Source organism: Alligator mississippiensis, chromosome 2, assembly GCF_030867095.1.
Source record: "Alligator mississippiensis isolate rAllMis1 chromosome 2, rAllMis1, whole genome shotgun sequence".
NCBI classification, from domain to species: domain Eukaryota; kingdom Metazoa; phylum Chordata; order Crocodylia; family Alligatoridae; genus Alligator; species Alligator mississippiensis.
In genome coordinates, this window is record NC_081825.1 from 99365926 (window position 1) to 99393174 (window position 27249).

The following is a 27249-nucleotide window of genomic DNA, read 5'->3' on the forward strand; positions in this document are numbered from 1 at the left end:
CAAGTAATTGCTAGCTACATTGCCATAGCAGCGCACTCCCCACTTATAGCGTTATGCAATGTAGCCAGGAAATCTAACTGTGTGCCATCCGTACAATGAAGTACAGGCAGTTACTGTGCCGTGTTTCAGTATTGTCAAGAGGAAATACTAAAACACGGCACCATAGCAATGTTGCCATATGGTGATGTGTAGATGTGCCCACTGAGACTTTTCTGTGGAGCTAATTAGTCAGCTCCATAATAAATGTCTCCTGTAGATGCACCCCATGAGGGCCACACTGATCTCCTTCCTCTACCTGATCTGCTCTGCTTTCTCCTTCCTGCTCTGTGTTGCCTGCCTGATGTCCTGTTCTGCTTCCTGCCCTATCTGGTCCTGCGGTGCTTATGCCTTCCCTCATCTGTTGCATGCCACGCACGCACGCACAGACACACACACACACACACACGTTGCCCATGCCACTTGTACTTTGAGTTCGCCATGCCTACTGTCTATCATTAAAATATAGCGCTGTCTCATAAAGCCTTAGAGCCACATTGATATGGCATTTAAATTATTTTAACAGATTATAGTAAAATTCATACTTAATGTAAGTTGCCACTTTCTCATCAAATTTTAAAATTGATTATACATACATCCTTTTTAAAAATATATAACACTATAATTTAATTCCAACCTATACATAATTTAAATCCAAACTGAGCTATTTTATATTTAAATTTATAAAATATTATTATAATAATAAAGTAGATTGGTCTCTCATTTTCCTTAACATTTCTAGCTTTCAAGATAGCATCAGGTAAATGACTGAAACTTGCAAAAAACATAGGAAAAGGGAGAAATAGTCTGGATGTCCCTTACTGGCAATATTAAAAAGTCTCTAATGCTCTTAAAGAACTCAGTGTAGCAGTCAGAAATGTTTCATGGATATTGTCCTAACAAATGGAGCCTCCTGTGACAATGCAGGTCAAATTTGGCATCCTTGGCTCTAGACCAGTGAATAGTGAAAGCATTCTTTTGTGACCATTTAGTTAAAAATTTGACAAGTATCTATGTCAGTATTTCACTGGCTTTACTAGGGAATACTACATAGTGCTGTGTGCAAGATAGAGGGGTGTGGAGTTCATAACAATAGTTATATTTTCTTTAAAAATATTCTCTCTCACAACAAAGCAGAATCGTGATGATACACAGAATATAAAGATTGTTCTCCTGTTAATGTTTTTAGGAGAACGGGGGGGGGTGGAAATGTATGTCTATAGGGAGACTGGCATGGGATGAAATACCATGTTTAGCCAATGGCATTATATTTATGTTCTGAAACCATGTGGGAATTTTTACAGCAGACTGGTATCATATTAGCCAAAAAAAAAAATACACTTCCAATCACACCATGGCATTGTATTAAATCAAGTGGAATCTAGATATGTTTTCTAGGATACTTGTATGGATCCAACAGCACCAGTGGAAAAACCCTTTAGAACTGAAGGCACCTCTGAGCTCTGTGCAGCTCCCTCCTCCACTTTTTGATGTATTCATTTAATACATTTCAGTGGTAGAGAAAGCACTGCAGCACTGCTCTTGAATTCACCTGTCAGTTTCAGCTTGTGGTTACAGATCAAGAGTTCATGGTCTACAATGCCGCAATGAAAAATTCTATTTCTGAATATAACAGGGTGAAACGATCACTAACAAGAAAAAAAGGTTTAATAATGTTAAATATTAAGCACTTAACTGACCTACTTGTATTTCAAGTATATATACTTTTTTTTTTTTTATTTGCTACGCTTGGCTATCTCAGGAATCACTGACAAAATTTATTTTTAAAACATAGGTTTTACTTGCAAGAAAAACATCTTTTTTCATTGTTCTGCTGGTTAAGCCACAAACTGTAATTTTCTTTCTTTTTTCATTTTTCCCCCCTTTAAAGATTTGTATGATAGGAAAGTTAACTTGCAAGAAAGCTTTCAAGCCTTGTTTACTAAAGTGATCATGAGCTAAAAAAACCTGTTCTCTTATCATACTGTATCTCAAATTTAAGGAGGTTTGTTAAAGAAATCCACTCTCTTCACAGAGGAAAAGTAATGCAAAGCATTTCCTTTGGGATGGAGGGGGGAACCCTGACATAATCATCTCTCTTGGAGAAGAAATGTTATTGTCTAGTACAGGGAATCCGGGGTGGGGGTGGGAAATGGCGGGAGTGAAAATAAGCTAGAGATTTTGTAGTGATATTCGGAAACAAACTCCTGAAAACACGATTTTATTGGATCGTTATCTGGCTGGTTCCTAAGGTAACCCAGCTGAAGAGAAGCCTCTTATCTTAAGAGTGAGCAAGAGAGAGTCTATGAAAGGAATCTACACTGTAACTCTTTAGAAAATAGGTTTGTTTCATAGAGCAGTTTGGCAGCTGTGTGGCTGTCATAGTGTCTGACAGACATGAAGCTCAGTGAAAGCCTTTTTAAGAGGTTTTATTACAATAAGACATAATATATCAAAAGGTATTGGCTATTTCTGTTTCAATATGCGATCCAATACTCTCCAGCACCAGACAACACACTCCATGCATATTAAAACTTTCTCGCTGTATGGCAGCTCATGCAGCGTGGTGGGGGCGGGGAAGGGAAAGGAAAGATACACTGCTGAATACAGTGCCTGCTGCTAGTTGTAACTGCTGTAGTTTCAGCCAACACCCAAGAGCAGAGCTCCCTGATACGGGCTAAGGAGACTCGGCACCAACGCTCTGAAGGGAGTGTCTCCCAGTATTTAGAAAATACATAGCTCAAAAAGCCTCTCTAAATCTTCATGTGTTGAACAACAACAACCAACACTAAAACAGAGGTTTCTTTAATCCTACATAGTGACATTTCATCTCGGTAAGGCAGCCAACACATTAGTCCAATGATCCTTAATGCCAATTGGACAAATCTGAAGTATAGATCTACAGCAGCCTGTCCTAGACCGAAGCATTCTATAACTGAAAGTTTAGTTAGAACAAAATAAAGTATACGCGTCTGTAGGCTATAGCACATTGCTGACCAAAACCAATGGTTTGTTTCTCTTACAGAAATTTTATGAGATCATACTGTTTTAAGGAAAAGAAGAAAATGGATTATGGTGTTTTTTTCTGCATCCCCTAGCATATATACTGTTTATCCCACACACCAAAACAGTGATTCTGGTGTAATGTATCTAGCTGTCTAACCCACTTTTTAAAGACAGTCGAAGAGATGGCCAGCCCTGTTTTATATGAATCACATGACTACAGCACTGTGAATTAGATTATTCCTGCTTCAATGGAATTGGGAGAGGAAAAAGATAGCTATCACTCCCCTTGCATGACAAAAGGATGCATAAAGTATGTGACATGTGACACCACCCCCCCCCCCCCCCCTCAACCCTCCCACCCCCTAGCCAACATACCCATCCTGGAAAACTGTAGAGTAACTAAGTGGATATTGCAGAGATGAAACACCAGGCTACAAAATGATCAAAACTACAGCACATGATTTCTGTGTAGCTGGACTCAAGCTAGTAAGTGTTTTCCTTTCTAAAATAAAGACATCAGATAACTATATAGGTAGACTATAAAAAGATTTAAATCTTTGGCATTAAAATCACCTGTCACCTGTTCAGAGATGGTGAATTCACATCACTGCCTGGAGCTACACACAGACGCTTCACTTTTCAGGGAGATTAGCTAGCTGACTGTAGATATAACAAGGCTGATGGGAATTCATTTAGTAGTCAGATGAAAATATGTAATTATCTCCAAGAATTTTGTTGCATTTAGGACATTGCTGTGTCCTCCTCTCATCTGACAGCTCTTTAGGCATCAGTTTGCCTCTTCTGGAGTTCAGCCATCCTGTGATTTCCTGGTGCTTTGCCTTTATCATTGACTTCTTCACTAACTGTTCACAAATATACAGAAATGCCTTTCTTGCAGTGCAGCATAGGCTGGTCACTGTTTATGAAAAAGTATCCAGTAAGTTTTGAAGAGTAAGAGATGGATTAGGTAGTATGAGTGGAACTTGGATGGGCCCAGTAAAAGAGGACAGATTATACGAGTCCTGACTTTCAGTCTCGGGTCTGCCACTGACACACCATGTGATCTTAGATGAATCACTTTTCTCTATATCACTGTTTCACCTCCATATTTTTTTTTTTTTTTACTCTTGCCTATTCAGATTTTCATGGGGTGCCTGATGCGTTTGTACAGCACCTAGGACCATAAAGCCCTAAACAGATTGAGGATTCTAGAGGCTACTACAACAACATCAATAGCAGCACTCAAATCTCATGAAGCCCTTATGGGTACTTTGGTTTATGTTCTTAAACATCTACTTCTTTAACAAGGCTGAGTATCATTGGTATTCACCTTCATTTACAACAGGTTTAATGTTAGAGATCATTTTGCTAGACTATGAAGGATAAGAATCCTCTTGCAACTGCATTTTCTCAATCTCCAACTGCAAGTCCATCTCTCTTTCCACATTTATCTGCATCAAGTGATTATGGGACAAAACCAGGTATAAGGCTCAAGTTTAAACATGACACAATTTCCACTATATAAAAAGGAAATTGTGCAATGTCAACTTTTTTGTGCATAAAGTAGTTTAGCGATGAAATATTTTGCACGTACTAATGTCTTCTACCCAAGAATGTTATTATTGAAGTGCTTTATAAAATCACTATGATTTATAATAATTTCCCCATGTTAGGCATGAGGAATCCTGTGGTGTTGACAGATTAAGTTACAAGAAACATACAGGAAAATCTACTGCAGAACCAGGAACATTAAGTGGATCCAATTGTAAGCCCAATAACAATTCACAAAACATTTTCTTTCCTGTTTTAGAGGGGGATGGAGATATCAGTAAGATAAGTACCTTTTTGCAGAGAGTATCTATTAATTATAAATTTTAAAAGAAATACAGATGTAACAGGTATGTTCAAAGGTAACAATTTACAATGTAGACTAAAAACAGAACTGGAAAAAATGGCCTTTGCCCCACCTGAAAGATTCCAGGTTTTGGATTCCAACATTAAGTCACTTCAATTTAGAAAACCTAAGCCTATGCAGCATACTGTAGGAACAAAATACAAGAGACATCAAAAGGTATATTTATTTTAATCACATGAAATTCATGCCTGACATCACAATTTAGGCTTTAACTTTTCTGCTCTAAGAAGCAAAGTTGTTACAAGGCTGTGAAGAGACAAATTCTTTATCCTGTGGGTTCCAATTTACATGGGCTATGCATAACTTTTGCCTGCATATGCAAAGCCAAAATGCAACTTGTGATCTTCAGAGAGCACTTTGAATGTTCCATTTCAGCTGCTCCTTGCTTATATATATGGTTAGCAACAATGCTAAAATCTGGTGCTCAGTCATTGCCAACCCAGTGCGCCCTAAAGCCAACACCAGTCACTGAAAAGTTTAGGGACTCTTCAGAAAAGCCAGTCAAGTTTCAGTGTACAAAATAAGAAATGAGAGTGTGACCAAGATGCTTCTTTCCTACTGCCAATCGGAACACGAAAAGGCACTGCCAGAGTCATGTCCATCAATGAAAAGCTCTTGAATCCCTTGCAAAAGAGAAATAGCAATTTAAAAAAAAATAACCTAGAAGAGTGCAATTGAAAGAACTGAAGCCTGGGTCAGGGCAACAACTCCATCCAAGGAGACTATTCCAGCTTGAGTATACACAGAAGTTACTATGTAAGGTAAGCTAGAAAGCACTAGATACTCCACATTAACTCAGATCTTATTCCACCTACTAGGAACCTAAATGGAGTTAGGGGGGCAAGTGTGGCCTACTCTACCCTGTTCAAGTCCCTGAAGAAAAACATCAATGTGCCAACTTTAGTAACATGCATTACAATTAAGTCACAACAGCAACAAAGAAGATTACCTACCCATGGTTGCACTGACTTTTCTATGGGGACTTAAGCATGGTGGAATGGAATGGGATCACACATAAAGTGTCTAAGAGGAATAGGATCTGACCCTTAGGGTGAACTAAAAGTGGCTCTGGGCAAAAACAGTTTACTTAAAACTAAGTGTCCACAAAAGAAGTATGGGGGTCTAGTGCATGCTAAATTCGCACCTTAACTCTCTGCCCCGATGCAGACAAACCATGGAGGAAAAGGTTTCTCATCTTTTGATTGCTGTTACAGCATCCCTTCCCTTTCTGAAAATTTGGCAACACAGCCTTGTCTCTAAATTTTCATAGTCTACTATGGCATTGTTTTGTCCTCTTCCCCCTCTTACCCCTCTTTTTTGTCTTTGTTATATGGCTCATTTCCAATTGTTTTCAACTGTTTTACTTCCTGGTTTTCATTCCCATTTTCATTAATCCCCCTTACTCTCTCCCTGCCAGGTTTATACTCTCCTCTCATATATCTTCAACATACCTCTGATGATTCCAGCAACATCCCTACAAAGTGTTTACTACCACTGAATTTCTGTAGGTTGCCTGTTTCCACAGAGTCTGCAGAGAGCAACAATATAAAACAGCACACAGAAAAAGAGAGATAGCAAGGCATTACTATTATAGAGTGGGAGAGAATATATGCCCACTGTCAGGAAGGAATTAGAGTCAGATTAGTTTGCAAAGGGGAGACATAAGAGAAGAAGTGCTAGAAAATAAAAATGACCACCACAAGAGAGAAGAATGATGAGTATTTATTCTGCTAGTAGCACAGAAACAAAGAGAACCACTCTAAATTAAAAAGACAACACATTTTAAAAGAGATTAGATATAATTTATGAGCAACACAACAAACATGCAAGTTATGGGGTTTTTTGCAGCATCTTGTGAGAGTGAATTCTTCATCTTAACTGCAACCCTTAGAGATGATGTACACGTATAGCTGGATCCGTAATAACATCAGCCTCACATATGCCTCGTGTGGCACTATCTGCGCTCTCTCATGCCCTGTGCCCTCTTATGCTCCTGTATAAGGATAAAGAGCAGGGTAACTGGGCCCCTCCCTCAGTTCTACTGCAGTTCAAAAGCCAACGGCTGCCAGAGACTCAGAGGGGATAGAGGACTGGTTATTGGCTCTATGACATCTAAAAAAACCACAATTACTGTAGAGCAGCTGCTTTCCCCACCCCTCACTGTGCATCATTATGAATCCTGTTGTAGGTGACTTGCAAGCTGCATCCCTTCTGGAGGGCAGAAATGACGAGCTGCAGCTGCATCAGTCAAACTGTGATTGTAGTACGGCTCTCCTAAACTTGGCATCTGGCTCAGCAGCTACGTCCAAGGCAGTGTAATAAAGGTCAGTGGGTCATTCCACTTTGTTGTTTACAGATTTCAGATACTGTCAAGTTCCTGAAGTAGGCAGAGGATGTTGTTTATGCTCTAGTAGCACGAGTCTTGATGTCTAGTGGAACAAGTACACCCCCAGTAAGACTGGTAGTGTTAGGAATTTTAGATATTCCTTGTAAGGAGACGGCAAGACCTTTAGAATATCTGGCTGTGGCAACAAACAGACAGAGGGGCCGGAACGGATTGGTCCTATTGAATATAATACATCTAGTGTACACAATTTTCTTCCTCCCAAAAAATCAATTATGGCCTCAGAAAGACAGGTTGATCAACTGGTTTTGATGAATGAACTCTTTGTGATCTCACTACCACCTCATCCTGCTATAAACTCCTGAAACCTGCTCTTCTGGCAGATGTGATAGCTACTAGGACCCTGTTCTGAATAAGTGTATGCAGCAATCTAAGAAGTCTACCAAATCTGCGTTCTTTGGGCCCCTGTCCTTAGACGTGCCCTTTGTAGAAACTCTGATTTTCCTTACACTGTGGAGACAACCAAAGAATCTGAGTCAGAATGGGCACAGAAGTGCAGAAAGCCTTTTTTTTTTGTTTTGGTTTGTTTTTTTGGAGATAAATAGTAAGCAGGGCCCAATTACTATTCTCTGTGTGTTTGGAGATGAATGGAAGAGTGGCTAGATATCTGCCATGACCCTTTGGCTGATAGTTAGACTTTTTGTTAATGGAAAAATTAATTTGGGCTGGTGATATCAACTCACAGTGGCAATTTATTATACTTTTCCTTTAAAACAGGCAGTTTCAGTGTTCTGTGACCCTCTCATTTTGGGCAAGGGGTCCTGGAACTTTTTAAAGTCACTGAGTGGATTCTCATATCATTGCCTCATCCAATAGCAAAGGAGATTGCTAAGAAAGAGGTGGTAAATATTGTTCTGTACACCTCCTATTCCACATGGTAAAGAAATGTTATCTTTAACCAAATCCATATAGGCGTACTGGAGAGAATAGCTGGTTGTACCTTTACTGAGTGATATCATACTGCCAACAGAGACAAGGGAATTTTCTGCTCTCACACACCGAAATAAGAAAGGAGAGGAGACATGCATGGCTCTGGCAAACACTGCTAGTCAAAAACTCCAAATCTCAGGCATGCAAACATGTAAAAGTAGGGACCATCTTGACATATTCAAAGAAGAACCTCAATAACATTCAGTTCAGTAAGGTTCCGAAAATATTGGCAAGTATACATAGAAACAACAGCTTCTAGGTGTATTGTATATAAGCTTTAGTATAGAAATACCCGATTTCTTCTATGCCTATCAGCTGCCAGATCAAAATATTCACATGACATTCATGGCATACTTTTTAAAAGGTGGGGCAGGGAAGTGAGATGCATTACAAAAAATGCTGTGACAACAGCGATTCTCAAGGGAAATCAGGGTTTCTTTTGTTTAAAAAAAAATATAAAATGTCAGCTTGCTAGAGTGCTCCATCACAGGTACTTGAGGACTATTTGTGTAGAGAAACTACTTGATAGATAGAAAATTATGTTGGTACACCTGAAAATTTTTGACCTAAGATATAGTATCCTCCAGTGAAACAAAGCAAGTGATTGTACTGCAGCAAGAAGAATCTATAATTCACGTTACTGAACAGCTCCATACAGACTAATCACCAACAAATGATACCCAGAAGTTAGGAACATCAGCAGAAACTTGAGAAACCAGATTTTCCTACATTTCTATCTGCCCTAGGCTCTGTATGGCCTAGCCTAGTTGCTATAGTTGGGTGGAGAACTGTATCTGTTTCAAAGAAACTAGCCAGATTTTTATATTTTACTATCCTTCCAATTTGGAACAAAACCCAAACGTTTTAAAATCCTCAACTGATGTTTTTTGCCCTTGCTGAGGAACAACAGGCCTTGTGGATTCAGTTTAAGATGCACACAATTCTCTCTCCTGGTGTGGCTGACTAGTGCCTCCAACTAGTAATAAAACCACTAGCCATTCCAGTGCCTTCCCCAACCCAGAAGCTTACCTAGTCTAAGCAGCCAAAAAGCTGTAGTAGAACACACTATGCCAAGATCCACCAGGATTGCATAAGTCTTTCATGCATGGTCTCAACAGCCTGGACCTGTTTCTGACTCTCCAGGGCAAATACTTACCAGAGCCGCTGCCTAGAACCAACATTTCCTTCTCTATTCCATGAAGCTTACTAAAACACATTTACTCAATTAGCACTCCCTATCTGTATAACTACTGAGGGGTTTTTTTTTAATTATTCACAGCACTCATTTTGCCACAAATATTTGCTTTCAATAAACACTATTTCTTTCTCATTGGGCCTGTTACTTGCACATGAACACCTTTAGCTCACAGAAAAAAAAAAACCTAAATCAGAATAATAGCAGGGGGTAAAAATAAATAAATAAAAGATTACAATTCTCAACCAGAAATTATTGCATTTGTGCAAAAATCATTGTGAATCTAGTGTCCTTTCACCGTATTTGGGGAAAATATTACAATCAATAAGCACTCACTATTGCTATTTATGGAAAGAGCACGCGTGCACACACACACACACACAGGTCAGGCCATTCAAAATGCCATTATGGAAAATATCTGTAACAAAAAAGCAAAATCTTTTCTCCAGACTTACTTCATCTACCTTCTTGGCACTCAAGGTTGGAGAGTTTTTCATGACATTTTGTAGGAATAGTGAACTAGGGAATTCACTCAGAGCTTGATTTATGATCAAAAATGTCTAACTCCTTATGTTTCAGACATGGACGTGTTGTGAATTGAGCCATGGTGTACTAAAACTCACAATGTCATTTTTACTGAATTAGAATCAAGCTTCCTAACTAAAGAGCTACAAAGCCTATTCCAAGTGACAAACTGCACAGCAGTTTAATTTAATGTATGGAAGCATTCTTATATGTTAATGCACTATCAACATCTAATTCTGCTCTTGACTAGCAACGTTCAACTCTGATCAACTTTAGTGCACTTGGTATGTATATACCCAAGGATAGAATTTGCTCCTAAATCTCAAACACAGTGTATTGGCCAGAGTTAAACTTTGTCTACACCTTCGGGCTAGCCATATAGGTAGATACATTGGTTAGAAAGTCACTTGAAATAAAATATTCAATGTATAACATTATTTTTTTTACCTATGCAGTGCCTAAATAAAACACTAAATTATAAAACTGCTAGAAGCAAAATATCTTGACTCTCTATGTGATGAAGCTAAAGTGTGATTTGGTGTGTGATTTGATATACTGTATTTACTCACATAGCATACACACCTTTTCCCCAAAACTTGGCTACTGGGAACTTGTGTCGGGGGGGGGGGGGTTCAAATGAAGAAATGCAAGGACCAGAGGGCCTGATCACATGGGAGCATGCTGCCCAGCTCCTCTTCTTGATCCAGCTGGGCATTAGAGGTGCCCACCAAGTCAGCTGAGTACCTACCTGGCTGGCAAAGAAGGGGCCGGGCAGTTCAGCTCAAGCAGGATCAGGTCCTCAGTTAACTCAGCAGGTGCTGGGGTTAAACCAAACTTCCTAGCCCTGCTTCGTGAGCTGGGTGAGGTTTCAGATGACTCAGCAAGTGCTTGCTGCCTTCCCACCCAGCTCAAAAACCAGGGCCAGGAAGTACCGGCCAGTCAGCTGAGGGCTGACCCTGCAGGAACCAAATTGCTTGGCCACTGGCCTCTTCTTCTCCAGAGGGCAGCCAGCAATGCCTACCATGTCCTGCAGCTATGGGTTAAACAGAGCAGCCACAGGTTTGCCTCCCCGCAGCTTACTGCAGCAGCCTGTGTTCTATCTGTGGAAATGGTTACTGATATTTTCAAGGAAAGATCTTTTTTTTTCCCCTCATTCCACCTTCCAAAAACAAGGTGATCACCTTATTCGGGAGCATGTGGTATGTAAGAAAATATGATAGAACTGCTTTTTGTCATGTAAAGCCACACCAAAAGTCTTTTTTATGGATTTATTTATGCGATTCCTTAGTTAAAGCAATGTAGTCTATACATTCAACTACAGTCACTTTGGGTGCATCTACTAGGAGAAGATGAGGGAAATACATTTTTTGAACACATATTCGTGTTAAGGCAACAGAGCATTTTTTTCCAAAACCAACTGATTCAGCATAACTTACTGATTGGTTGCCCATTCCCCTCCGTCGCCACTATCCAAAATAAGATGATTTTTGTCTGGCCCAGAAGGGCTGCTGGAGATTGCAGGTGTAGGAGACTGGGATGAAAGAGAATCCATGCTGCCAGTAGGAGTGTCCTCTTTGGGAGAGCTATGACTGTCACCTACAGAAGGAAAACATAAGAATAAAACAGGTTAGAAAATCAATTGAATACTTATTACCTTCCTGTCTTAGAAGTATCCACAAAATATGCTGCATGGGTATCACTCTAGAGATTTCCTGATGATGTGCCGCTCCACCATTGTTAGAAGGTTACTTTTGCTAAGCAACCCACATCTGACATTCTTCTGAGTAGTCTTTACAATGGATATCCTAATTCAGCTGGCAATTTTATTGACAGATATGACCAGTCACCTTTATTTGTTGTAATTCTGTTAACAAAGTTCATAAAACAGTTAATGTTGCCTTACAATTACAGTAATTACAATCCTATCAAAGGTTAGAAGATGGAATTTGCAGAGGTCACAATAAGCCACAAATCTGTAAACAGCAGACACTTGTGAAATGCACCAATACTAAAAGTATTGATTTTAGGGTGTTGCTATTGCTACTCTGTAATTGGCCTCATTGTTTCCTTGTCAACTGATTGATGGATAGGCTGCTCCAAAAACATCAACCTACAGCGTACACATTCAGAAGTGCATTTACTTTGCTGGTGCCTCCATTTCTCTGGTATTGAAGACCACAGAGAATGTATTTCATTGCAAATGTTAAGGAATAAAGTTGAAGGTATTCATCACTGCAAGCTACTACATATGAGATCATTCTGCCATAAATACATCTTTTATTGATGTGTTCTGCTTATATTTATCCATTTAGAAATGTCAAATTATATTTTTGTATGTGCATTTAAAACCAAATAAACATATTTATATAATATATACCAACAAGAATGAATATTCAAGGCAACCTCCTTGGTCTCTCTGAATATCAGATTTTCTCTCATTTCCATTCTATTCCCACTATATATCTATATACCCATGGCAGTGGCTATTAATTTCATTTTTATGTTTCTCAACAGTAGACTAGTACATGTGCAATGAACACACTTGTGCCCTGGTTTAGGTAGCTTAGCTTAAGCTACCCTAACCCAACCTGGGAAAAGTGCTGGCAGATGTTTGCCACTGTTGGGAGGGGGATGGGCAGACAGAGTAAGTAACTTGGAGGAGGGGGGATCCACCTTCGTTAGGTAGATCCAAATGTAATGCTTGTATGTACCCATAGGGAGTTGGCCATTCAACCTCCATAAAATAATTCAACTCCTTCAAGAAAAATAGTTGAAAAGTAAACCCCTACATCCTATTATGACTTCATTTTTTTTAAATCAAAGCCATTAAAGCATGTATTAGCTTGAGGAGCTGTAGACTCTATATACAATATTGCATACAAAAAGAATAAATCTTTAAAATTTTCTGGTCCAGTTTTTATAATTTATATAATTAATCTTTGTAGAGGACAGCTGAATTTAGCTCAATTTAATCAGAGATGAACTATACTATTATAATGATCATCTCTCCTCCCACCCTTTTTTTTTTTTTTTTAAGTAAACGCAGCCAACCAGGACTCACCTTCCGGGATAAAAGCCGTTGCCCTGACACCTTACAACTGCTTTATCTAAATCAATTCTTTCTGCTGAAAAAGTAGAAATTCAAAGCAGTAAATGCCTGCTTTTGCAGCCATCTCCAGTAATTTTGAAAGAACTTCTCTAGAGATTAAAATGACATACAACTAAAACACTCAAGTGATAAAAGTGATCATCTGAAAATTTCTCCCTAAAGTAACTGCTAATTTAAGGATCTAAATTAGCTTGTAGTAACAAAGTATGATAAGCTCTGAGGAGAAGATTGTTAGCCTCAAAAAAATCATTCAGATTAGCATTCCAACTTAATCCTGCTCACTCACGTAGCAGCTGCATTACACCTTACTTCTGTGCAATGAAGCCTTTATGTTGCAGCTGAAATTTGCATGACATAACTAGAGGAATGTCAGGTAAAAAACAATTCATTAGGTTTCATTTGCAGTCATACATGCTATGCTGATAAACATCTGATAAAACAGAAATATTATCTTAATTTACTGAGAAATGTAATTCTTTATTGCACATTTCTCTTCAAAGACTTTCTTTCCAGAACCACTGGTACAGGTGCAGCTCAAAGCCATCTATTAGAAGGATTTGTCTTGTTTCTACGAGTCACTAAATAACTATCAATCAATCAAAAACCAAACAGGAATATAGCCTGCATAAATGTATACACTGGCAGGTGAAAAATATGAAGTATCACTATATGAGATTTTTAAAAACAGCTAGAAAGCACTTACATATCACAAGTGGAAGGTACAGTATAAATTCCTTAATATATAGGGTGAAATTTTAGCCCTACTGAAGCCAATGACAAAACTCCCAATTTCACAAAAACAATTTCACTACTCCACTAGTAAAACTCTTTTGATAATATATTAACTTCTAGTCACATGAAACATTTTAACAGAATGTAGCTATAACCAGCATCTCCCAAACTTCCAAATAGAGGGTGTATGTACATGTCTGGGAGGCTGCTCTGACATGGTGTAATTACAGTGCATCAGAGCAAATTCAATTAATCGAGTCTGCTGGAGTATGCTAATTAGCATGCTCCATCCAGCCTCCGCATCTTTTGCTTCAAAATGGCGGGGGGGACGCTTTAACAAAAGCTCATTTGACCAGCTTTAGATAAAGCACCCCCACTGCTATTTTGAAGCACGGGATCCTGATACACAAGACACTGTGGGCACTTTAATTAGAACAGCTGTCAGACCTGCTCTAATGAAAGCGCTCCCACCTCCAAAACACATGTAAAAATGCCCAGAGTGTTTAAGGCCATAAAGGGACCATAAGATCATCTAACCTAGCCTCTTATGCATCACAGATTATTAAATTTGACCTAGTTACCTCTGCATTGAGTCCATAACTTGTGTTTCATTAAAGCATATTCCAGAAAGATGTCCATTCTTGATCTGAGGACACCTAGAGACAGAATCCACAACCACCCATACCAGAAAGTTAAACATTACTACCACTCTCACTTAAGAGTGGGTCTTCCTTCCAATCTGAACTCATCTTGTTTCAACTTCAAACCACAATTTCTTTTACCCCATTCTTTCCTAGTTCATAGGCCCTTTTGGTATCTAGTGCTTTCCCCCTACAAATATACTAACACACTATTCAATTCATTTATCTACCTCCTTTCGGACAATTAAACAGACTGAGCTTTTTAAATCTCTCACCGTAAGGCATTTTCTCCATCCCTTGTGTCATTCTGCGTCCCTCTTCTATATCCCTCTATAATATTTGAGCATTGTTTTTAAACTGTGGGTATCGGCCATGTCACAATGTTCTGTTGTCTCACCAGTGTCTTCTTCAGAATTAGAAGTCGACTTTTAGTCATGACTGCCTTGTTTATATATCCAAGGACCACATTATTCTTTTTGGCTAGTGTTGCTGTAGGGAAATTATGTTGAATTGTATGTTTACCATGAGAAAAAAGGGTGTAGTACAGTCACGGATTTCTAGGATACAGTCCTGTATCCTGTAAGGAGTGGGCTGCATTTTTCTTCCTAGATTCAAGTTTGCATTATAATACAGCCAAGTACATTTTATAATCCAAATTCCTCTGTATGACTGCCCTGTCATCATTATTTACCACTCTGCCAATCTTTGTGTCATCTGCAAATTTTATCAGTAGTGGTTTTATATTTACTTCCAAATTGTTGACAAAATGCTAAATAGAGTTAGACCCAAGAGCAATCCCCATGGAACCAAGTAGAAACACCTCCTATTCACAGCTATATTCTGAAACATCAATCAGATGGCTCTCTGCAGTGCCTAAAAATTAGGTGGCTGGCTTCACTGAGCTCAAGTTATGTTCTCCCCTGCTTGCTCTCTCTCTCTCTCACATTTCTTTCTGCCTAGTTTCCCACCCCATAAGGAGGAGTGGAGAATGTCCCATTATAGACTATCATATTTTCTCACATACAATACAAAATAAGCCTCCCAACATTGGGGTACATATTTTAAGCAGGGAAGCTGTTTTCTTCACTGAAAAAGAAGCATGCCTAGAGACACTGTTCATGTTATACAGCTGCTAGAATGGTGGAGCCCTGTGTTAACCCCTGTCACAGCCATAGCTATTGACTGAGCACTGTAGCTTGTGCCTGAAGCAGCAAGTGACCTGCTGGTAGTAATTTTGATGAGGCTTGTGATGTGAAATCAACATATATGCACAATTTTGACACCAGCACCCCTTGTTTTTTCTCCTCCTCCATTTGTGTTTCCAAGTGACACTAATTGCAGCATTTTGCACAGGGTTCAATACAACTCAAGGTAAGTTAAGTGTAGCTTGATGGTATCATTTTTTCCACATACAACACATACAGAACAGCTGCTGAAAATGTTATTTAGCATATGTGGTTTCAGCATATTGTTTCAGCTAACAGTGATGTTATCACCAGTGGGAAGAGCTTGATGGTCACCAGGTAGCATTGTAAATGGACACAAGTCAACAAAATGGGACATAGTTTGCCCTTGGTCCACAAGGGCATTTATTGTCATTGTGAACCCCCATTGGTATAGATTTGAGACAGTGACCCTTCCCAGATAAAAACCGGTTGAGAAATGCCCAATAATGGCATGGCCAGTTAAATCCTGGTTCACTGAGTGTAGGGTCAGAGATAATGTGGTGACTGATTGGTGCTTGTGCTGACCATTCTTCATGCCAGTGAGTAAGTCAGAAAAAGTCAAAAGGTTTTGAAAGGGTGGACCATATTGGGCACCTTGAGGGGAGCTGAGCTATTGGTGGGTGAAATATGTTCCAATACACTAGCAGCATAGGATTATCTTGGAGTCTGGCTAGTAAGTTTACTTCAGCATTTGTGAGGTGGAGATGAGGGGAAGCAATGTTACTGAGTATTGGTAACCACAGGAGTGGCGTGAGGCACAATGCGCCTGACACAAGACGCACTGTAGCATGCAGTTGAGTGAAAGCTGGAGTGCGCCTATACGTGAGAAATATGTTAAGATCAGAATCTGCAGTTTACTGGGTGAGACCAAAAGTAAATTTCTGCAATGATACATTGAAATCAATACAAATAGCAGGGTTAGCTTCCTAGCTGCTGCTATGTAGTTGCTTACAAGGAAAGGTTTTTTCCTTCATTCCGTCTTTCAGAAACTAGGTATGTATAATATTTCAGGGCATGCTACATGTAAGGAAATATGCTATCTAACAAAATCAGTAGGGGTGTGCGAAGCAGGCTGTATTCGATTCGGATTCAGCCCGATTCGGGGGACAGTGAGAAGTCCCCGAGGACTGGAAGAGAGCCAATGTTGTGCCCATCCACAAGAAAGACAGAAGGGAGGACCCAGTAACTATAGGCCAATCAGCCTAACTTCCATCCTAGGGAAAATCCTAGAAAAGTTCATCAAGAAGTCTATCTGCAATAAGCTTGTAGAAGACAAGATTCGGAATGACAGTTAGCATGGCTTAGTTGCGGGCAGGTCTTGCCTTACCAACCTCGTCTCCTTCTAGGACTAAGTAACTCGCCACCTGGATACGAGACAGCAGGTTGACATTGTGTACTTAGACGTCCAAAAGGCCTTTGATTTAGTATCCCACAATGTCCTCACCAGAAAATTGGAGGATTGTGAGTTTAACTCCAAGATAACCAAGTGGGTGAGAAACTGGCTGCAGGATAGAACCCAGAGCGTCGTAGTGAACAGATCTGTGTCATCCTGGCGAGAAGTGGGTAGCGGTGTCCCGCAGGGGTCGGTGCTCATTCTAGTACTTTTCAACATCGTTATTAATGATTTAGATGTGGGGGTGAAGACCTCACTGGCCAAGCTCGCAGATGACACCAAGTTATGGGGAAGCATGGTTACGCTTGAAGATAGGGTACAGATACAGGCGGACCAAGACAGGCTCTCAAGTTGGGCGGATCGGAATCTGATGAAGTTCAATGTTGAGGAATGTAAAGTGCACCACCTGGGGATGAGCAACCCCCCAACACACCTACAGGCTTGGCAGCACCAAATGAATGAAAGGGACCTGGGGGTAATAACAGACCACAGTATGAATATGAGCCGGCAGTGTGATGCTGTAGCCAGCAGGGCAAATAATACTCTGGAATGCATCTCCAACAAAACCAAGGAGGTGATTCTTCCGCCCTACTCGGCACTGGTGAGGCCACAGCTGGACTACTGTGTCCAGTTCTGGGCACCACACTTAACAAGGACGTGGACAAGCTTGAGAGAGTCCAAAGAAGAGCCACCCGTGTGATCAGAGTCTTAAAAAGCAAGTCATATGAGGAAAGGCTGAGGGATCTGGGACTCTTCAGCCTGAGGAAAAGAAGGCCGAGGAAGGACCTGGTAGCAGCTTACTGCTTGCTACACTAGAGGAGTACATCAGGGGCTCAGTGAGCAACTGTTCACCAGGGCACCCAAGGGGAAAACCAGGAGTAATGGCCACAAACTCCTGGAAGATCGATTCAGGCCCAACATTAGGAAAAACTTCACAGTCAGGGTGTCCAGACTGTGGAATAAGCTCCCTCCAGACGTGGTGAAATCACCTACCATGGAAATCTTCAAGAGGAGACTAGACAGTCACCTTGCTGGGGTCACCTGACCCCCCAGTTACCTTTCCTGCTTGGTGCAGAGGGCTGGACCCAACAATCTTCTGAGGTCCCTTCTGGCCTTGCAATCTATGAATCTATGTGATAGGGGTACATAATCCTGCTTCTTTCCAATTACTGAATAAAAATGCTTATTTAACACTTCCATCTTCTTTGCATCACTAACAATTCTACTGTTGCTATTATTTCTTTTGTGCTTGAAATGCTTAAATTCATTATTTTCCTTGATGCTGCCCAGCCATTGATTCTTCCATATATGTTTACCTTCCCTTATCAATTTTCCTCCCCTTTGCAACTTCTAAATTATATTGTTTGACTTTTTTTTTTTTTGTTTAACATATTACTTTGAGAAGCCAGTAAAGATGCTGAAAGGTTTGAAAGGTAAAAGCAACTTTTAAAACATTGCTTACCACTCTAGCTTTACTAGTCATAGCACTTGATTGGCACAGTCATTATTAACAGCATTACTGTTGTTATTCCTGTTGCTGCTGTTTCTGCTTTAACTGTGTTACTTAGAAAACTCTAATCATAATGCTTCTTATTTTCTCTCTCTATACACCGCTTCTACAGTAAGCAACACTGTCAACTCCTCCACCTGTAGGAAATATTATATTTGTATATTGGATTGATATCTTTTATGCTTTCTATTTTTTGACAGGCGATCCAAGAACTTCCTATTCTTCCACCCACTTTCCCCAAAAGCCCCATCATCCTGCCATTATCTGTATAGCAAAACAAACAAGACAAGGTAACTTGTGAGGCTCATTGATGCAATTCTCTAAACTAGCTAAAGCACTCTCACAGATAATTTCTTCTGTATAATCTCTGGCGGATTGCTGTTTTCACTTCTCATGGATGTCACTAGCTTCCATCTCCACTTCTCAAGATGGGTGTTATCATCTGCAAGCCTGATTTTGGCCCAGATGCTGAGAACTATGAGAAGTATCTGTACGAAAAGAACCGTCTTCACAGCACCTCCTTCTTGACTCAGTTTTCTTGTTGAGTTTAATTGATAACAATCAATTAAACTCAACAAGAAAACTAAGTTCGTGATCCCAATCCAATCTTCTGCAATGCTGGACAAAACCACCATTCTCTGTAGATTATTTCAGTCAACAACCCAGGTATCAGCTTTGACTTCATCTCCTCTCTAGAGTAGTGGATCTCAACCTTTTTAGACTCAAAGCACCCCTCTGAAAGTGCCATTCTTAGTTTTCACTTGGTTTTTTTGACTGCAGAAAAATAATAGATTAATTCTTCTCTTGCAAAGGACTCAGAAACACCAAAGCAGGTCAGAATGTTATTACTGTGGATTCCTATTTCAAACCTCTGAATTTATCTTGTGAATCATATTTGCACATCTAACAGGACTAACATTGTGTGGCACTTCACAGCACCCTTGAAAGGATCTCAAGGCATCCCAGGGTCTCATGTCAACTTGATTAAGAATCACTTCTTGAGAGGCATACCTTCAAGGCTACCTCTTGACATATTTTGGGATCTGTCCCAAAACATGCAAGATCCAATCTTTACTTTCCCTATACAGAGCTAAAAAACTTATGCTACCAAAACCTCATCACACCTTGTGTCTAGACCTCTTCCTGGCTCACTGTTCTAACCACAATACCCATCTGAGCCGCTCTGCTAGCTCTCCATTTCTCCCCACACTCTACACAAGCATTTTATCTTTACAGCACTTCAACCCAGCACTAACTAGCAAATCTACTTGACTTACATAATACTGTTATTCACCTCTCAACCCACGCCGTCAGCTTGTACTGCCCACTGTTCCACTTCTCCCTCAAAAACCTCTAACCTTTCTTTTGTGTCACCCCTTATACTTAAGGAAGCTGCCTAGTAAAAGCCATTTCAGCATTAACGTATCTGCTTTTAAAGCTCATCTCTCTTATACTGTACATAAAAGCCTGCCCTGTCTCCCAGCAATCATGCACCTTCATTTCCCCTTCCCCTCAGAGTGCATTTGGGACGAAAGCCTTCTCTCTATAAAATGTGATATTAGCTCTATCAGAATCTGAATTAATCAGCACTTTGCTGACAGACCAGCTAATTCCACCCCCCAAAAGCAACTGGAACGCACGTTCTCATCAAAGAATATTTTTTGTTGTCGTCCAAAACTGAAAGAAACTGAAACATCTTGGAAACATCACTAATCAGTCCTTGGCTTCAATCCAAGAATTTTAAAAAAGAAAACATTCATTTGTTACAAAAATTAGGAAAACCAGACCGTTAACACCCTCAATCAAGCTATTAAGCAAATTCTCTGCAAACCTTAAATTGAGTAAGCTACGGAATTACAGATTTCAGCATCAAAGAAAAAGATGAATCTTTAAGGTTATCCTTTCTACCAACACCTATGGATCAAAAGTGGTCATAGGATAAAAGCCATTTATAAAAGTAAAGCTTCTATAGTAACAGTGGAGATCACACTTTTTATTTACACCATGATTATGAGCCAAATATAATTCTCAGGCAAGTTGTAGGTGTCACATTAGCTATCCAGATATGTCACAATGGGAGGTTAAAAGACACCACACTTTTTGCCTTGTCATCTGTAATTGAAGTCTAATGTAGCCAATTAGCCAATAAATTGGAAGCATTCCTTCACCAGAAATTATTTTCCTCAATAAGTCACAAATCTAACCAAGCAGAAAGTTGCTCTATTCTTCTGTGAACTTAAGAGTATATCTGATGTTTTCGTTAATTAGGAACTTCACAGGTTGGGGATGAAACAGATATGCCCAAACAAAGATGATCTACAGTTAGGAAGAAGAAGGCTCAACATGTTACAGCTTTAGTGTCTAGAGATACACAACTTAAGATAGAAATGGGAAGCAAACATGACAGAATCAATTGTGCCTCAATGTCAGTGTGAGTTAAAAGAAACACAGATCACATTATGAAGTCAGTAATGGCTAATAGGCATTACATTACGACACGAAGAACCACCTCTACTTCAAAGGTTGAATGAATTGTTATGTGAATTACATTACAAACTGAAGGGAACCACTTAGGTTACAATGTCAGAGAAAGTCAAACCAAATTACTTTATACCATGAAGCAGAATATTTACATTATAATCAAAAAGGAAGTCAAAAGGAACTGATTCCAAGAGAAGATATTTAAACTTCCAAAAGGAACCAGCCTACTGCTATTTGCTTCACCAGAGTTATCACTTAACGAATGTTATTAGCCCCTGTAGCAAGCAGGTGCAATTTGTACCCAATTTGCCAACAGAGGCAGACCACTGCCACAAAAAATTCAATCCTTGGAAAAACTAGTAGTGTTTACTGATATCCTATATCCAGGGATTCCACTGGAGGAAGGCAGCTTTCTACTATTGACAAGACTCATTGGATGACACCATGGTGAAGGCACTCTGGGAGCTGTATTAGTATTAGACTATCTCCAGAGTGCATAAGAGGTACTAGCCAAGTCTGGCTGGTTACAGTTTGCAAACTCATGTTGCTGCACCCACCCACTCTCATTCAGGGTGAAGCTTTCCACAATTACAGTTCCCATTGTGATAGATGTCTATAAAATCATGAAGAGTGCGGACTAAGTGAACAGGGAATTACTGTTCACCAAGTCCTAGAATACTACAACAAGGGGGCACACCCAGTGAAATTAGTAGATGACAGTTAGAACTAACACGAGGCAGTACTTTTTATGCAAGAGGTAGTTAACGTGTGGAATTCATTGCCACAGGACATGGTAGAGGCAGATAGCATAGGCAGTTTCAAAAAGGGACAGGATAAACTCATGGATGATAGATCTATTAATGGCTATTGAATACAATGGTTGGAGATGTTGCCTCTGGCATCTCTAAATCAATAAATGATGAATGCCAGGGAGGGTAGTGAATAGGAGGTGGATCCCTCTAGAGTTTGGTGCTTTCCCTATATAGCATCCATTCCTAAGACAGTTGGAGACGGGATACTGAGCTAAATGGACCATTGGTCTGACCCAGTATGGAATTTTTTATGCTCTTCAGCTTTCCACAACTGCAGTTCTCATTGTGCTCCACCAGAACAAATAGTAGAACTCATAAGCGTTCTTCTATTTATTTTAATTTCTTTCAAATTTACTAAGGACCCTTCCAGTGCTGAGTAAATGAAGATGGCTGTGTAATTACCTCCTTGACCTGAAAGAAGTAAGGAGAACTCTGATCACTACCCATATTAAGTCTACCGAAGCAGCATTATTTAACAATACCAGCTTCTAAATTGACATAGATAAATCAGTGCAACTGTGGTCAGCAACCATTTAGCTTATTTAGTAGCAATTTATAGTAAACAATACTAAAATTTAAAAGGGGGAAAAAAGCCCTTTACATTTCAAGGTTCCTAAAAAAATGTACACAGAATGAAGGATAGCTCTATATTACTGCATTTCATTAGATGAAAAATAACAAATGGATTGCATAACAAATCCCACAGACTTTCACTGCTGTATTAGTATTCAGTTAGAATACATAAGAAGTGGTATTAGCTCTTACATTTAATTAAAATGTTAAGAAGGACTCTTTCACCCTGGAACCAATACAGATTTATCTGAGATAGCAGACAGCAAATGACCTGCTTATCCATCAATACAATATTCTCTTTCAACACAGGCCCTGTAAGAGTTCAGGTTGCAGACTCTTATTCAGTCTGTTTTTTGCATGACAACAAAAGAATTACTATCTGACTTCACTTTTTCTCTGTCAAATAAACAGTTTTGATTTATTTTATAGTATGTATACACACAAGAATGCATGTCATACATGAAGTAGTTTTCCTGTAGGAAGATGATTTCCCCCAACTCTGCAACGATTCAGAAATGGTAGGAAGGAAGGAAGCTAGAACCGCAAAATGCTGAACTTCCTTGAAGATTGGCCTAAAGTCTGCAGCCACAATTGGGGGGGTGGGGGGGGTGGAATTGTCTATCTATAAGACATCCATGAACTTGCAGGATTCTCAAGGCACTTTTGAATCTCTCCTCCCCCAAGATTTCTCACTGATTTTCAAAGGGAAGGGGGGGGGGGGGGGGGTTTGTTGGGTTTTTTTTTTTTAAAGAAGAATCATAATTAGTTGTAATTTTCCCTATAATATCATGGAGCTACCTTCATACAGATCTGTTTCTCTTCAGATTCACCTTTAGAATTCAGGGTGAAGAATTTTTAGATTGCCTAATTCCTTCAATAAAACCCACATGTGCAGAGAATGGTAGGTGAACCTTTCACTGGGATAACTAAAAATAAAATGCTTCAAGAATCACAAATTCTTCAACCTGTGCAAAACAGTTCAAGGCAGACTCACAGATCCAGTGTTGGGGTGTTAATTTAGACCTCATAATTAAATTCTGAGCTACAAGAGACGAAAGGGGAACTGTGTGAAAGTCAGATAGCAAGCAGAGGGTGGAGTTCCTCTCCCTATTCTGTGGGTATGATGTCTACACACTGGCTGCATGCTGAAAATTAAACCTCTGCCCATGGGTCTCCAATAGAGTGGAAACCTCCAGTAGAAAAGCCCTAGATTCCTAAACGATGAAAATGCTACTGGAAGCAAGAACAATCTCAGAGACACGATTATTGGTGAGAAAGCAGTACTAGGACCAAGACCATACAAAAATACCTAATGATGGGCAAGCAATGGTCCTCCTCACAAGGAACTGAATAACCTCAAATCCAGAAATACTTTCTTCCAAGTTTTTTTTTTTCCTTTTTGAGGCAAATGCTATTTTGCACACCTGTAACACAAAGAACAAATTCACCTGGAGCATCAGTGTATTATCAGGTAGAGGGTGCATTTACAGTGAACTAGAAACCCTGCCCTAATCCTCCATGTGGACGCACTTACACACACACTGGGCATGTCTAGACGAGCACACACATTAGCTTTGCGGTGCCTTAAAGGATTTTGAGATGCCACAAAACGCACGTAGCACGTGTTAAAAGGTTTGTGCTGCATATTTTCAGTGAGGAGCCAAAATCAGACACCAGGAAGTCCCAGTATCTAAAAAATTGTGTTAAAAAAAAGCAAGGTAGTGCACATAGCTGTAGCATACACCACCCAAAACCAGAGCCTGGCTGGCCACAACCATGCTCCGGCTGCTGGCCAGGCTCTGTGGGAAGCCCTCAGGGCCCCAAGTAAGGCTGCTGGGGCCAGTCAGGTGCTGGCCCCAGCCTCCTCTACCACCACCCCTCCCCGGGTGTACTGAATGCCAGCAAGTGTGTGCAGGGGCATTCCCCGGGGACAAGTAGTAGTACCACAACTATATGCGACTGCTATTTATCCTGCAGAAAATGCACATGCCTGCTCGTCTGGATGTGCCCACTAATCACAAAGTAAATTACTCCACTTTCAGAAGTGAAGTAAGCTGATCTCACACAAAGGCATTCTTAGACCACAGTAAGGCTCCACCATTAGTGCAGACTAGCTAGCGCACTGCAAATTCACAGCTTTGCATACCACACATTAATTTCCCCTGTGTGGACAAGCCAAAGACATGTGATCTGGGCAGGAGCTCTAGACGAACTTCTGGCTTTATTTTGCTCTGCCTTCTAAGATCTGAATTCTTTGGTTTGGCAATCAAAGGAGCCATGTCCGATACTGCTGTGGAACGCTACAGTTCCTTTTTCCAAAAAGAGAGTCAAAGCATTCAATTAATCTCTAGCCAGCTGTCAAACAAAGGCCAGATAACTTTTTTTTTTTAATCCAGTCATCTTTACTATTTGGTATGAAAACCAAACAAAACCTAAACACCACACACTTCCTGCATTTCAGAAAGAAGCCACAGTCTTAGCAGTAATTGAACTGGTTGTATCAGCACCACTGTAACAGAAACTGGGCCCCAGTCACACTGCCTATTTCATAGTTTCATAGTTGGTAGGGTCGGAAGGGACCTAAGCAGGTCATCAAGTCTGACCCCCTGCCATGGGTAGGAAAGAATGTGGAGGTCAAATGACCCCGGCTAGATGAGTGTCTAGCTTCCTTTTGAAGACCTTTTGAAGACCACTTCCCTTGGAAGTTGGTTCCAGCTCTTAGCCGCCCTGACTGAGAAGTAGTGCTTCTTGATGTCCAGCTTGAACCTACTCACAGTCAGCTTATGGCTGTTATTCCTTGTAACTCCCGGTAGTGCTTGGGGGAACAGGGACTCTCCCATTGCCTGCTGGTCCCCCTTGGCCAGTTTGTAGGTGGCCACCAGATACCCTCTCAGCCTTCTTTTGTGAAGGCTGAACGGGTTCAGGTCCTGTAGCCTCTCCTCATAGGGCCTACCCTGCTGCCCCCGATCATGAGTGGCCCTCCTCTGAACCCTCTCGATGCTTTCCACATCCCTCCTGAAGTGCGGCACCCAGAACTGGACGCAGTACTCCAACTGCGGCCTGACCAGTGTCACATAGAGGGGGAGGATCACCTCCTTGAACCTGCCTGAGATGCGTCTGTGGATGCATGACAAGGTGCAGTTAGCCTTCCTCACTGCGCCCCCACATTGGCGGCCCACGTTCATCTTGGAATCAATAGCGACTCCAAGATCCTTTTCTGCATCTGTGCTGACAAGAAGAGAGCTCCCCAGCCCGTAGGTATGCTGCTGGTTTTTCCTCCCCAGGTGCAGCACCTTGCACTTGCCCATATTGAAACCCATCCTATTCTCATCCGCCCACCTCTGTAACCTGTCCAGATCTAGTTGTAGCCTGTCCCTCTATTCAAGTGTGCTCACTTCTCCCCATATCTTAGTGTCATCTGCAAACTTGAACAAGGCGCTTTTCACCCCCTCGTCCAAGTTGCCGATGAAGATATTGAATAGTGCGGGCCCAAGGACCGAGCCCTGGTAGACCCTACTGCCCATGTCCCTCCAGGTCAAAAATGACCTGTCCACCACCACGCTCTGGGTGCGGCCCTCCAGCCAGTTTGCGACCCATCTGACTGTGTAGGCATTCACACCACAGACGCCTAATTTTTTTAATGGGGATTGGGTGACAGACAGTGCTGAAGGCCTTCCTAAAGTCCAGAAAGACTATGTCCACAGCAACACCTGCATCCAGGGCTTTTGTGACCTGGTCTGACAGGACCTGCCTCTAATGAACCCGTGTTGGTTGCCCCTAAGCATAGTCTCCCCTGCTTGTCCCTTACAGATGTGCTCCTGGATAATTTTCCCAAAGAGCTTCACCAGGATCGAGGTAAGACTAACGGGCCTATAGTTTCCTGGGTCCTCCCTTTTTTGAAAATGGGGACCACATTGGCTCTTTTCCAATCCTCTGGCACCTTGCAAGAGCACCGTGAGTGCTCGTAAAGCTGTGCCAGGTTCCTACAATGACCTCTGACAGTTCCCTCAGCACTCTGGGGTGGAGATCATCAGGACCTGCTGATTTGAACACATCTAGTCCCACCAGAAGTTGCCTGACTAGATCCTCGCTGACCCTAGGCCTGGCTGCACCTGCCCTGGGTCTGTCTGGATTCCCAGGGGGGGGGAGGGGGGGGAAAAATGTCCCTGTCCCTGCTCAGAAAAATGGAAGAAAAGAAACTGTTAAAGAGATTAGCTTTGTCACCTGGTGCTACCACCAGATTACCAAGCGTGGCCTGCAGAGGCCTCATGTTACTTGGTACCTTCTTTTTACCCACTATGTATTTAAAAAAGGACTTCTTGTTATCCTTGATCCAGGTCACTAGTCCCAGTCCCATCGCTGCCTTAGCCTTTCTAACAGCCTCCCTACAATCTCGAGCAATGGAGGTATAATTCCTCCTTGGTGATGGCCCCTCCCTTCCATTGGGTGTATGCCTTTTTGGCTTTGAGGCGTTCCTGGATGCTTTTGGTGAGCTATGTGGGCTTTTGCTCTTGCCCCCTTTGATCCGCGTGGGGATTGTCACCCTATGGACTTGGAGGATCGTCTCTTTAAGGGACGACCACTCCTCTTGGACTCCCAACCCCCCTCCCCTCCGGGACCTCAGTGCCCCCCTGACTAGTCTCCTTACCTCATTGAAATCCGCCCTCCTGAAGTCCAGGGCTGCTGTCTTGCTGCAGGCCTTTGACACCCTGCGCTGGATGGTGAATTCCAGTAGGCGATGATAGCCTACTGGAAGGTTAA

At 41.0% G+C, this 27249-nt stretch overlaps 1 protein-coding gene across 2 annotated transcripts in view; it reads right to left on the reverse strand.

Moving 5' to 3' along the window:
- The window catches only part of ARHGAP10 (Rho GTPase activating protein 10), a 219185-nt gene that overhangs the window by 21229 nt on the left and 170707 nt on the right, over window positions 1-27249 (reverse strand). For both annotated transcript variants that reach the window (XM_014593705.3, XM_014593702.3), the window contains exon 20: window positions 11448-11607. In XM_014593705.3, the coding sequence (XP_014449191.1) occupies window positions 11448-11607 (160 nt within the window). The remainder of the gene's footprint in view (window positions 1-11447; window positions 11608-27249) is intronic.